This window comes from Protobothrops mucrosquamatus, unplaced genomic scaffold, assembly GCF_001527695.2.
Source record: "Protobothrops mucrosquamatus isolate PMUCROS unplaced genomic scaffold, P.Mucros_1.0 scaffold32, whole genome shotgun sequence".
NCBI lineage: Eukaryota > Metazoa > Chordata > Lepidosauria > Squamata > Viperidae > Protobothrops > Protobothrops mucrosquamatus.
Genome location: NW_015386416.1, coordinates 68,506 through 81,502, shown reverse-complemented (window position 1 = coordinate 81,502; position 12,997 = coordinate 68,506). Strand labels below are relative to the sequence as shown.

General features: G+C 34.6%; 1 protein-coding gene across 1 annotated transcript in view; it reads left to right on the top strand.

Moving 5' to 3' along the window:
• ELMO1 (engulfment and cell motility 1) overlaps positions 1-12,997 on the top strand; it is a 201,599-nt gene that overhangs the window by 139,722 nt on the left and 48,880 nt on the right. The window contains exon 13 of the mRNA XM_015811166.1: positions 2,579-2,710. Coding sequence (XP_015666652.1) covers positions 2,579-2,710 — 132 coding nt within the window. The remainder of the gene's footprint in view (positions 1-2,578; positions 2,711-12,997) is intronic.

Sequence of the window (12,997 nt, the reverse complement as noted above, 5' to 3'; positions counted from 1 at the left end):
TATTCCAGCTGAGCTATTCAAAATCTTAAAAGACGATGCAGTAAAAGTGCTACACTTTTGGAAAACTCAACAGTGGCCACAGGATTGGAAAAGATCAGTTTACATTCCAATTCCAAAGAAAGGCAAAGCCAAAGAATGTTCAAACTATCGCACCATTGCATTCATTTCACATGCAAGTAAAGTTATGCTTAAAATCCTACAAGCTAGACTCCAGCAGTATGTTGATCGAGAACTTCCAGAAGTACAGGCAGGATTTCGAGGAGGCAGAGGAACTAGAGATCAAATTGCCAACATACGCTGGATCATGGAGAAAGCTAGGGAGTTCCAGAAAAACATCTACTTCTGCTTCATTGACTATGCTAAAGCCTTTGATTGTGTGGATCACAACCAATTGTGGCAATTTCTTAAAGAGATGGGAATATCAGACCATTTTATTTGTCTCTTGAGAAACCTATATGCGAGTCAAGAAGCAACAGTGAGAACTGGACACGGAACCACTGATTGGTTCAAAATTGGGAAAGGAGTCCGGCAAGGCTGTATTCTGTCGCTCTGCCTATTTAACTTATATGCAGAGCACATCATGAGAACGGCAGGGCTAGATGAATCAAAAGTTGGAATTAAGATTGCTGGGAGAAAAACAACAGCCTAAGATATGCAGATGATACCACTCTAATGGCAGAAAGTGAACAGGAACTAAAGAGCCTCTTGATACGGGTGAAGAAGGAGAGTGCAAAAGTTGGCTTGAAACTTAACATTAAGAAAACCAAGATCATGGCACCCAGCCCTCTCAATTCCTGGCAAATAGATGAGGAAGAAATGGAGGTAGTGACAGATTTTATCTTCCTGGGCTCCAAAATCACCACAGATGGGGACTGCAGTCAAGAAATTAAAAGATGCTTGCTCCTGGGGAGGAAAGCTATGGCAAATCTAGACAGCATACTAAAAAGCAAAGACATCACCCTGCCAACAAAAGTACATATAGTCAAGGCCATGGTTTTCCCAGTTGAGTGTATGGCTGTGAAAGTTGGACCATAAGAAAGGCTGAGCGCAAAAGAATTGAGGCCTTTGAACGATAGTGCTAGAGAAGACTCCTGCGAGTCCCCTGGACTGCAAGGCGATCAAACCGGTCAGTCCTAGAGGAGATCAACCCTGACTGCTCTTTATAAGGCCAGATCCTGAAGTTGAAACTCAAGTACTTTGGCCACCTAATGAGAAGGAAGGACTCACTGGACAAGAGCCTAATGCTGGGAAAGATTGAGGGCAATAGAAGAAGGGGACGACAGAGAATGAGGTGGCTGGATGGAGTCACTGAAGCAGTAGGTGTGAGCTTAAATGGACTCCAGAAGATGGTAGAGGACAGGAAGACCTGGAGGAACATTGTCCATGGGATCGCGATGGGTCGGACACAACTTCGCAACTAACAACTGATTGATATGAAAAACTGTCTTGTGAAATGCAGAGCAAACTCATTCAGTAGAAGACCCTAGAGATTTTCTTGTATTGCAGCAGAGGCACGGTGGAAAAAGAAGACACCATTACTTTCTTTCATTTTCATCTCCTCCTCACCTTTCAGAAGATGTTTAGCTCTTAGTACAGGAGGCGAAATTTGGAATATTTGATTTATTGAAAAGGCTATCCAGAGCTGGGAATGTTCAGAAAATCTGCAGAGACTGTATACGCTCCCAACTATCTTTGAGAAAAGGCCCCACATTTAAACATTGGGACATGTGTTTATTGGACAGGATTCTTGTTTAGACAAAGAACTACCATTGGCTTACTAATTCTTTGCAATAAATCTACTTTCCCAACCTTCTTATACCTACTTGTGAATGCAGAATGGAAAGAAGCCTTAACAAAAAGGGAATTCATGCAGCAAGAGATGCTATATGTGTTACAGAAGCTTAAGACACTCATTTTACCTTTTAAAACTCTTTTAGCTATTTACAAAATCAGGCAATTTTCCTGGTTTGCTTTCCAAATGAAAAAATATGGCAAATTCCTGTCACTATCTGGAAAACCACATCAAATTAAAAAGGATCCCCTGGCTCAAGTATATAGTGTTTCTATAACATGTGTACAATTGATGAGCATTGTAGTATAGCTTCCCTATTCTGGTATTCTGAACAAGATATTTTGAATTTCTATCATTCAAAATGGTCACTGGTAAGATGATCACAGTTTGAAGGAATCATCAGGATTGGATTGACTGTTTTTAAAAGCAAGCAGAAAAATACATGTTATGCATACCTAGGTGATACATTATATCTAAAATAATGCAAAATGATAAATTACACTATGTGCATGTGTCATTTGCCCCACTTTGGTTCCTTCAAATTTTATAATCCTTCCTCCCCCCTTCCCCCCCCTACTCCATCTCTAATCAGAAATATTTAGTTTTCATGACTTAAACATGTATAATATGATATAATTGCAAGATAATCCAAATCTTATCTGTTATTGAATAACATTCAATTGCATTAAGAAAAACTGCTGATGTTACTTTTATCCAAAATTACATGCTTTGAAAGATTATTATTTTGAAGATTTTAATTTAAATATCTCTTTAAAAACCCATCAGGCCCAGAGGGACATCATATTTGAACTACGAAGAATTGCTTTTGATGTAGAATCTGAACCCACTAGCAATAGTGGTAATGTTGAGAAGCGTAAATCCATGTATACACGTGATTACAAAAAACTTGGTTTTATCGTAAGTATTCTTGTTTCATCATATTAGCATTCTAATGTGTTTTGTTTTAGTGATAATACGATGTAGCACAGAGGACAATGTTCACATTCAGTCCACATTCTTGACTATTTCCCTTATTTCACTCACTTTTTCTAAGCTGTTACTTTTGGAAAGTGTAAGGATGGACTAAAGCTATCCGTTATTTTTCTGGAGATTTTTGCAGCAGAATATCTATGAACATTCTAAATATTTCACATATCTTTGATTTTAGAAAAGGGGCACCTTAGTATGATCAGAATGCCTGTTCAAAGGCATATGCTACTCATTTCTCCACTGGTTTATGCAGGTGAATGCCCCATTATTTAACTTCTCATTCAGCTGTGTTGCACTTTGGTTTATGACTCAAACTTTATAACAGGCATGTCAAATTGCCGTCCCGTGGGCCGGATGCATCATTACAAAACCGCGCCCACCCCATTGCCGGCAATAGGGAAAAAGTTGTGATACGTCGCGCAAAGTCACGTGATGTCATGGGTTTGACATGCTCTATAATATTTTCCCAGTGAAAGATTATCTAATTATAAACAGAAGTTAACAGTAAATTCCAAATCAAATCCGGCCAATTACAATAATAGTCTATCTAGCTCAGCCTAGCTAACTTTTTTTCACATTATTGTTTATACCAATAAAGTCCTAGTTTACAGGCTGTATGTGGCCCTCTGAGTCATTTTGAGTGACCTAGAACTGTCACAATTAGGATCATAGTTGATATTGACATCACTCCAGACCTCTAGAAATCTGGGGCCATTATGGAGTAGAAGAAATACTAGATGGTATTCTAGAGCTCATCATAGTCTTAAACAATTATTTGAACAAGGTTTTGGTAGTTCTTCAGATTCTGTGTTTTTGGCATATGGTATGTCTAAGAATTACTGACCCATTAAGTCAAATATCAAGGGTTTCTTCCCAAGAACTATTTTGATATACAGTACAAACCTCATGTTTATGTGGCCAAATCTGTTTTTATTTATTTTCTGAGGCAATACTTGTGTAAAGGTTGTTGATTCATTGGCAGTAGAATATCTGCTTATGAGAAGAGGAAATAAAAAAATCTGCTTAAATGGATTGTTATTAAAATGTATTTTGTTTAAATTTACAAAGATTTGTAAACAAAACAGAATTAAAGTAAAGCTTGTGTACCAGTTGCAATCCTTGAAATACGCCTCTGGAAATAATTTCCCTGGAACTGGAATTTGTTCAGGGTAAATATAATAGGACCATCATATATATTATAGATTTTTCTAGAGGCACAGTAGTGTTTCTGCTTATTTCAAGTTTTTATGATTTACATTTGAATTGTCTCTGCAGCCAATCACGGCTCATTTTTCTCTATGTCTGGGTTTTTTTTCTGGTCTATCTGAACATTTCTATGAATATGGAAAAATGCATGGCATTACTTATCATTGTGGGTTTCGCTGGTTAAGTGCACATAATTATATGTGCTGGATAATTGATTGCTGCTTTTTGTGATGAGTTCTACACATTCCTGTGCATATAAGCTCTGAGGTTGTGGTTTACTGCTTCTGTTGCAGGACTGGTTAGTGATGCATATTTCCTCTTTCCATTAGTTGAGTCATTTGTAATAGAAAGTGCACTGTATTCAAGACGACATTATAAAGAAATGTTACTGATTAATAGTTCAGTCTTCTTTCTTTCACCAGAAAGAAAAGGTTAAGATCTTCCCCTAAGATGAAATCTGTAAATTCTTGCACATTTTTCTGCAAGAATTTTCAATTTGAAACCTAGTCACTGAACATTGAGTCAGTTGAGCGCAGAGGTCACACAGAGTACAACTTTGGCTGATTTTTTTAAAGCTTTTGATCTGTTTACACTGCAACGAAAGAGATAGTGTAAACTACCTCTTACCTACTTGAAGTGTGCAAGCCAGTTATCAGATTAACAATAAGGCAGGACTAGAATTCATTGTCTGCTGTTTCTAGCCTAATTCTTTAATTGCTACATCAGATTAACTCTCTTTATATATATTCATATATAATAGAAAAATGTCAACATGTAAGAAAAAAATAGAAATAAAATGCTTTACAAATTTAATAATTAGATAATAGGGCTAGAATGAGAGAGAAGAAGGTTTGAATAATGGTTCTAAATAGACCCAATTGGATAAGTCATGCTGTGTCACCCATGATGATTATGGAGGGACGGATAAGTTAATATTTTTATTCTTTTGAGAGCTGGACCTGGTAAGATTGGAAACAAACAAACTGAAGCCAGATCGATTAATGTACTGTAACTAGAGAAAGGTGGAATCAATTTCTTCCTATTAAAAAAGGTGCAAGAATGTAAACATTGAGTTCACTATTCATAGGGTTTATACAGCAGTTACTGGAATTCTCTCAGGAAGACTTTTTTAATTTTCTATCTTTGAATGTCTACCTGCACCTGCTTCCAGTTTTTATGTTTGCTATCAGAAGCCTGACACTCATCTTTTAGAAAAAATAACTTGTTTGATTTCAAACTTACTATATCTTTAAGATATAGTATTATATATCCAAATTACAGGGGAGGAAGGTGTTTTCATTTTCATTATGTGATTTTTACCATTAAGCCACATACTATATGTTATATCTTGTTTTGCTTTTTACTAAAACTCTATGTCAACATTAAGATTGTTGTTAACATTAATAACTAAGTGCGAAAGACTTTACAAAAAGAAATAGGTATCTCAGAGTACATGTCTAGTTACGAAACCAAAGTCAGTTCATATCTTTTTCTTACAAAAATCAGCCCATAGTTACTATAGATTTGCTTTGTCTTATCAGCTTATAAAAAAAAAATAGGAGGTGATAATTCCTGTTGATCTACTGCAAATAATGTATTATTTAAAAAAACTATTAGTAAATCCCACTTTTATCTTAGATTTATCCAGAGATAAAGCATGATATAACTGAAACAATAAAGAGGGTGAGTTAATAAGATAAATACATAGGTTTCATAAACCATAAAAATTCCTTTAAGTTGAAGGAAGGAATTTTCAGTAATACACAGGGATATGAAGTTTAGTAGGAGAATGCTTTGAGGTATGTTTTGGATATTTGTAAGAGTATTTTTAAAGGAGGGGAAAGAGTGATAAAAATTAGCTAGTGAAACTGAATGTAGAACCTCTTGGTTTGAAGAGCAAATATCATTTTGAGTTGATCTTTCAGTTAAGCCTGATCATACTTTGTCACTGTTTGTCCTTCTGAGCATTCAGAGGACATGAAAAAACATTTCTATGAGAAGTATTTTTGTCTGGAGTTAGGGTTGCCAGGTCTGCTTCCAAAAAATAGCGGACAAGCGGGGGGGGGGGTGTTAAGTAGTAAAAAAAGTAGACTGTACAGCTTTAGATTACGTACCATTTCATCATAAAGCTTTTGAATAAAAAAAAATGTCCACTATTTTGTGAAAAAAAATAGTGAACATAATGTGAAAAAAGTGGACTGTCCACTCAAATAGTGGACACCTGGCAACCCTATCTGGAGTAGTATTTTATTTCTCTTAAGAATATTGAGCCAACTGAGTATTATTTACAATCAATTTTATCTAAATCTGAAAATTAAAATATGGTAGCACATTAAAGACTAACTCATTTATAAAGTCTCTTTCATCAGATAAAGGAATTGTTATATTCAATTTTCAGGAATATGTCTACATTGTTTTGAGAGCATTGCTTTGAATAGAGAAGATGCAATGGCATATCATGATACAAAAGATTATGAATTAGTTGCTTTAATATCATAAGTGTATATATCTATTAGAGATAAACTAGTCAAATAACACGTTTCAGAACAGTGTTAAACCTTTTTGTAAGCTAAAATATTCTGAATGTTTTAAGCAAATTTAAAATATAATTGACATTTAGGAAATATATGTATTTCATTTCTATAAAGTTGTGAAAAGTATGTAGGGTACAAGATATGTGGAGGTAGAAAGTGTGAACGATTTATGCTTAGAACAACTTCCAAGGTGTAAGATAGTGTTCTGACTCATTACATGATAATCTGTGGTTCAGGTCTTCTTAGTATAATGATTTTTATCTGGTAAACCCATATTTGTCAATGCTATACAAGCTGTTTACTTGTCACACATTTCTTGATATGTAGCACCTGCTCTTCATTTTTAATAGTTTTTCATTTTCTTGATGTGCCTATTTACAGATCTGTCCTTGTTTCCTAATAAAGAAAACATGAATATTAAACTCAGCCCTCCCTCATATATATATATATATAGAATAAAGGTGCTTAAAATATATAGCTAGGGCATTTGATGCTTTCACTTGAAGATGTAAATTTTCAGAAAAGGGACTTTGAGGTATTTAATCTTTTTAAAATAGAGGCAACATATATGAGAGCAAGAATAATATTAATATATCTATGCCAATGTGTAGATTAAATTGAGAAAGATAATAGTAAAAAGAGAAAGTATTGAGAAAAAAACCAAATACAGAACATGGTGAGTGGTGAACATGGTTCCCCATGCTTTTAAAGACTGTAGGAAAGTCCAGGCAATCTCTACTGGCATGCAAAGAGAAGAACAGAAAAAGACAAAGAAAATCCATTTTATTCAGCAAAGTGGAGTAAATATTAATAGATGCTTTGTTGCTTTTTTTTCTGTGCACTCTAAAGAAAAAGAGTCTTGATTCAAGAGATTTCATAAAACAGATTCTAGGAAGGCTGATTGGATTGAACAGTTGTGTTTTTTTTTAAAAAAAAGATCTCTATTGCTATACCCCCATTAAATTTCAAAAAATATTCCTTACAAAAAATAAGAATTCAGACTATCTTAGTATAGACTAACATACTTTAGAAACTAACTACCTTCTTATGAGAAAAGTACATTAGATTGTACATAAAACTGCAAACATATGTTTTGTACTTCGGTTATTTTTCTGGCCACATTTGTATCCTCCTTTCCATAAATATTTCTTTTATCTGAACCACTACAGGAAGTAAGATCATCCAATTAAATGAATAATATTTTGTAAATTTCTTCTTCTTTTTCTCATGTTTGGCCCATCCTTTAGATTTTATAAACCATTTTCACGTTTCCCCTTTCTTCTGTTTTTTTGCTTCTTTGACTTTTAAAGTTTTGAGAAAAAAAATCATTCATTTTTATAGTTTAGCCTTTTCCAAAGTTATACAAATAGAAATCTATTATTAAACAAAAATGTGGAAAACATTTACAAAAGTTTAACACATGTTTTTATGGGATTGGTTATTATAGGCTCTTTATCAATTCATTTGTTTGTTATCTTTAAGGAATATCATAGAGTCAGCACCAAAAAAATGGATGGTCATTCCCTCAAGATTCTGTTTGCCTAAACGTAATAATTATGGTATTTATGACCTAGCTATAATAATAATTATGACATGAATAACTTGACCATAGATTTCTGCTTGGGATAAAATATTTTAATTAAATTTTGGCTTTTAGTTCAGGGAAATCAGTTATTTTACCAATAAAAACAATCCATGTGAAAGAATTCTATCTGCAGATAGAATATTTGCTAATGTCACCATTATTGGTTTGGTCTTGCAATTTTGTTCCCATTGTGCCTTCTAAATTAGTGTGAACATTCTTCTTTGATCTTGAGTGGACATATCAGTAACCTTTTAAAAGAAAATTAAGGAACATTATTAAACTACATAAAGCAGTGAACTTTCTATCAGATTGTAGTAAAGGTAGTGAACTGAATATGATATAGCAAGGAAGACGAAAATAACTTCTAAAAAGGGCTATTATGCAGGAAATGTAAGTTGAATTAGTTGGTTCATAATAATGCATCTTTTCTAGGGGAAAGGCACTGTAGTGGTATTCATAATGTTTAAATGTCCTATTTCAATTTATTTCTAAGAAAAAAATATGATTTAATTGGGAATAAACTTTTGATTTTATATTTTATTTTTGTGGAGTACCACTAGAGGTCAGCAAGCTTCTAGCAGAGCCATTTAACCTGGCAGCTGTACAATAGTTTATCAGATGCAAATATGTTCTGGAATCCACTGGAGATTGGCACTCCTAAATGAGATGGGACTAAGACTCATACTTTCAGATTTAGATTTTTATAATTTTTTTTAGCCTGGCTTTATTATTTTGATAAATAAATCAAGATATGAACATATCTAATATTCCTTCATTTTCCTTTTTTCCCCACTCCAACAATCCTGTGAGGTGAGTTGGGCTGAGAGAGAATAACTCGGCCAAAGTGACCTAGCCACCTTGCATTCCTAAAATGGGACTAGGACTCAGGATCTCCTGGTTTCTAGCTTGTGCCTTAATCATTAGACCAAACTGGCTCTAACTATCTGATCTAAAAATATTTTTGTATACAATGAAAAAAACATTTTTCTATGTGCTTGAAAATAAAGCTATTTTCTTATGCTCTTGAAAGGAAGCAAAACATTGGATGTAGGGCAATGTTAGAAAGGAAATTTCTCTGTAGTCTCTTTTCAGCTGTTTTAGAAAAGAAAAATAAAGCAAAAATAGGAGAATAGTTACTTAACTATTCTCTTTTTTTTTGCTCCTCATATTTAAGGTTGGATAGAAAGCTGCTAATCAATCTAGAGAAGTAAGATGCAAGTTCAGCATAGGATTTTTTTTTCATCTATCCTAATATAATTGTTCAATTCTCTAATGAAAATAATTATATAAACAGATATTTACATAGGAGAAAAGAGTTGTTTTAAAAAAAGCTGGAAAATAAGTTTCTAGTATGTCATGTTTAAGGACATGAGCTCTGCCAAATTACATGGGTTAGTGCAGTGAGTTTTTAGCAATATTGCTTTAACAGCTAAATTCTTAAGGTATCTATATTTTTTCTTCCTGTTCTAAGCTAGAACAGTGATGAAACTTTCAGTGAAAAATGGTATGAGAACTATTCATTACAAAGTCAAGATAGAGCGAGAAGTATTGTAGAAGGAATAGTGATAATGATGTTCCTTCCTAAATCAACAATTAGGATGCTACTTTAAGTATTTAAACCAATCAAACTTTTAATTAATTTTTTCTTTAATTAACTTTTTCTTCTATTATTGAGATTTTAATTCCTTCCTTCCTTCCAGTAACTCACAGATTCACCCTCATAGTTGATCTCAGTGCCCTGCTAGATTTTTAGAGGTGAAGTCTTCTCTCATCTGACTATCACAACTCATACAAATTCAAGCACTTCATTGCATGGTTGATGCAGAGATTCAGTAGGGCTTGCAGGAACTCTTGACCCACTTGCACCTCCAGACCTATCAGGGCAACAAAATCAGGAAAGAGGCTTCTCTAGGCATGTGGGGGGGGGACTTTTCACCAAATAATAAAGTAAGGTCAGGGGTGAGAGGTTGGGATTTGGTTATATAAAAATGTATTTTGATTAGGTTGTAGCTTTCTTGAGGGAGGAGCTAGAAGAACAGGCAGAGTCTATGACTGGAAAGGCCTATGTCCAGCTTTGCCTGCATATCAATTGTATACCTACAACATTTAGTCATTGACTTAAATGACAAACTTAATCATACCTTACTCAGATTATTATAATTTGTTCTATACTGTATTGGGCTGCCCTTTAAGACCATCCTGATATTTCAATTTCTACATGAGTCATAGATTGAGTGTTCGTGTTTTGTTTAGGATTCTTGCTTAAGAAAAAGTCAAGTAAGAGAACAATATAGAATGTAGAATGTAGTTACTGTATTGATAGTTGGCATCCAAATATCACAAATAGATGAATATAGAAATTCACTTTAAAAACCCTCTTAAAAATAATCCAGGAAAAATGTGCTAGATAATAAAGATTTTCTTATATAGTTCATTACATAACAGATATTTCTATCTCCAAAAGCTATTTAAAAAAAGCTGGCTGCTGCTATGTAGGGTACTGTACCCAGGATATAGTTGACAAAGTAAAAATAAAAATATACTTGTAAGAAACAGCAACTACTTTGGTGCCTTAGCAAAATAGATGGCAATGATATAAAACAGCCATTCTCAATATTTTTTTTATTCTGGAAGATTCCTTGAAATACACAATACAGAATAACCAAGTTGGAAGGCTTGGAGGTCTTCTAGTCCAACCCCTTGGCCATGCAGGAGATCCTATAACATTCCGAACAATAGCTGTCCAGTCTCTTCTTAAAGACCTCCAGTATTGGAGCATCCACAATTTCTGAAGGCAAGCCATTCCAATGATTAATTGTTCTCACCATCAGGAGATTTCTTCTTAGTTCTAGCTTGAATCTCTCTTTCATAAGTTTCCATTCATTACTTTTGTTCCCTCTCTTCTTTGTGATTCGTGATTATGAAATGTTTTTCAGGACTCAGGGAATCTGGCAAATGAGTTTCAGCATGTAAAAATTACTTCTGTCAGTGCTAGAACTGTGCGCTACACAAAGTTTAAAAAAACAACCTTTTTTTCTTTTCCAGTAATTTCACAAAGCGAGCCCTAGGACTCCCACTAATGATACTACAAGTGCAACATATTCAGCCTTACTGGGCAGCATCATTTGTGAGTCACAATCAGGGCTTGGGGTTTGGAGATCTCTTTTCTGCTATCTTTTCAGTGAGGGAATGCTCCCCTACCCCCAATGGAATTGGCAGGAAGGTATGCATGCATAGGCCTTAGTGCCACAGAGCAAGAACCAGCCTAGAGGAGCTTTACATGGAGGTAGGTGAAGGGGATAGCCTCAGTGTAGTTCTGAATAGTATGTGTGTGTGTGCGCGCGTGTGTGCGTGCAGCTACTTCTATAAAACAGGTGGTACAAACATCCTTGACAGATTTCTCTCCCACCAGACAGAAGTCTGAGATGTTCAGGATTTGCTGAGCCAACCACTCCCAAATGCCATCCCTCCATGAATCTATTTAACTGGTTAACTGCAAAGTAAATGAGCAAAGAAAAAAAACTTTATAATGAGTTTCCTTCCTCCCCCCATAGTCTTTCCAGTTGTCTTCTGAAGCTTTACATGGGGGCCAATGGATCCAGAAGTCTTTTTTTTTTTTTTTTGCAACTTTCACAAGCGTTTGGTTGATCAGTAGGACCTGGGAAGGTCTGTTCCACTCTGGTTGCAGTGGTGACTTTCTAGTAGATGACCGGATCCGAATCCAATTCCCTGGCTCAAATGAATGGAGGGTCTTCTCTGGAGGCAACGTCTGGGTCAGTGTGCTCTATTTCCAAAAGTTGTGGAGTCATCTGTGCAGGGCTGAAAGATAGGAGAACAGGACCACCTTCCCCCCCTCCTTTGTGGGTGACCCTCCTAGAAGAGGCATTATTGGTCTGACATAAGGAATGGAGAGCAGAGAATAAGAGATAGAGCGATGGAATAGGGTGGATAGCTTGCAAGCAGGGTTTGAAAAGACATGAATACTGTAGTTGTTGAAGAAACAGATGAAATCCACTTACAACACATACAGTAAATGCAAAAATTAAACTTTTCCTCTAAATGAATTTAAAACATTTCCTCCTGACAACTTTGGGCTGTTTTTAAGTCATAGGGAGGAAAAAAAAAAGAACACAGTTCTCTTCACCTTGTTTTGCTGGCCAAGCAAATTAGGGTGAAGGTGTTTATCTTTTTATGGTTTATTTTAACATTTTTTTCCTAACAGAATTTAAAATTCTTGTCTCTAGGGATTAGACAATAAATATTCTATCCTGCCTCTTTTAATATTCCCCAAAATATTTCTTTCCTGGGGGGGGCGGGAGGTTGCTGACTTCCTATAGTACTGTTTATGTAACTTCTAGAGATAAGTGGTAATGTGATATAATAGATTATATTGGCACCTATAGATCTACAAGCCAACCTCTAAAATCTAGTAGCCAGTTATATATATATTAATTAAATAATTTCAGTTAAAATTAAATGCACATACTTCCAGTATTCAAGATAATTTTTGCGTTATTTGTTCTGTATCGTATCAGTTTTCAGTGCTAGATTTCTTCCACTTAAGGTCTGAATTCAATTCTTTCTGATGAAAGGATTTGCTTTAAAACAGTTTAAAACATGGTTTAAATTGCTAATTGAAAAACACAATTTAATAGTTTAGTTATGTGTAAGTGAGGAAAATTTTATTATCATTGCCAATAAAAACATTCATTTCTTATTTCATAATACTCATGATATTCTTCAGTGTTCCATAGGTGGACTTTTAAAGAAAGTATATTCCATATAAAGTGACTTCCTCCAATTTTTAGGCATATTTTCAACAAAAATGGGATTATGATTTTAGTATAAAACAAATAAATACATATTTGTAAACTTTATTATGACCTGAAA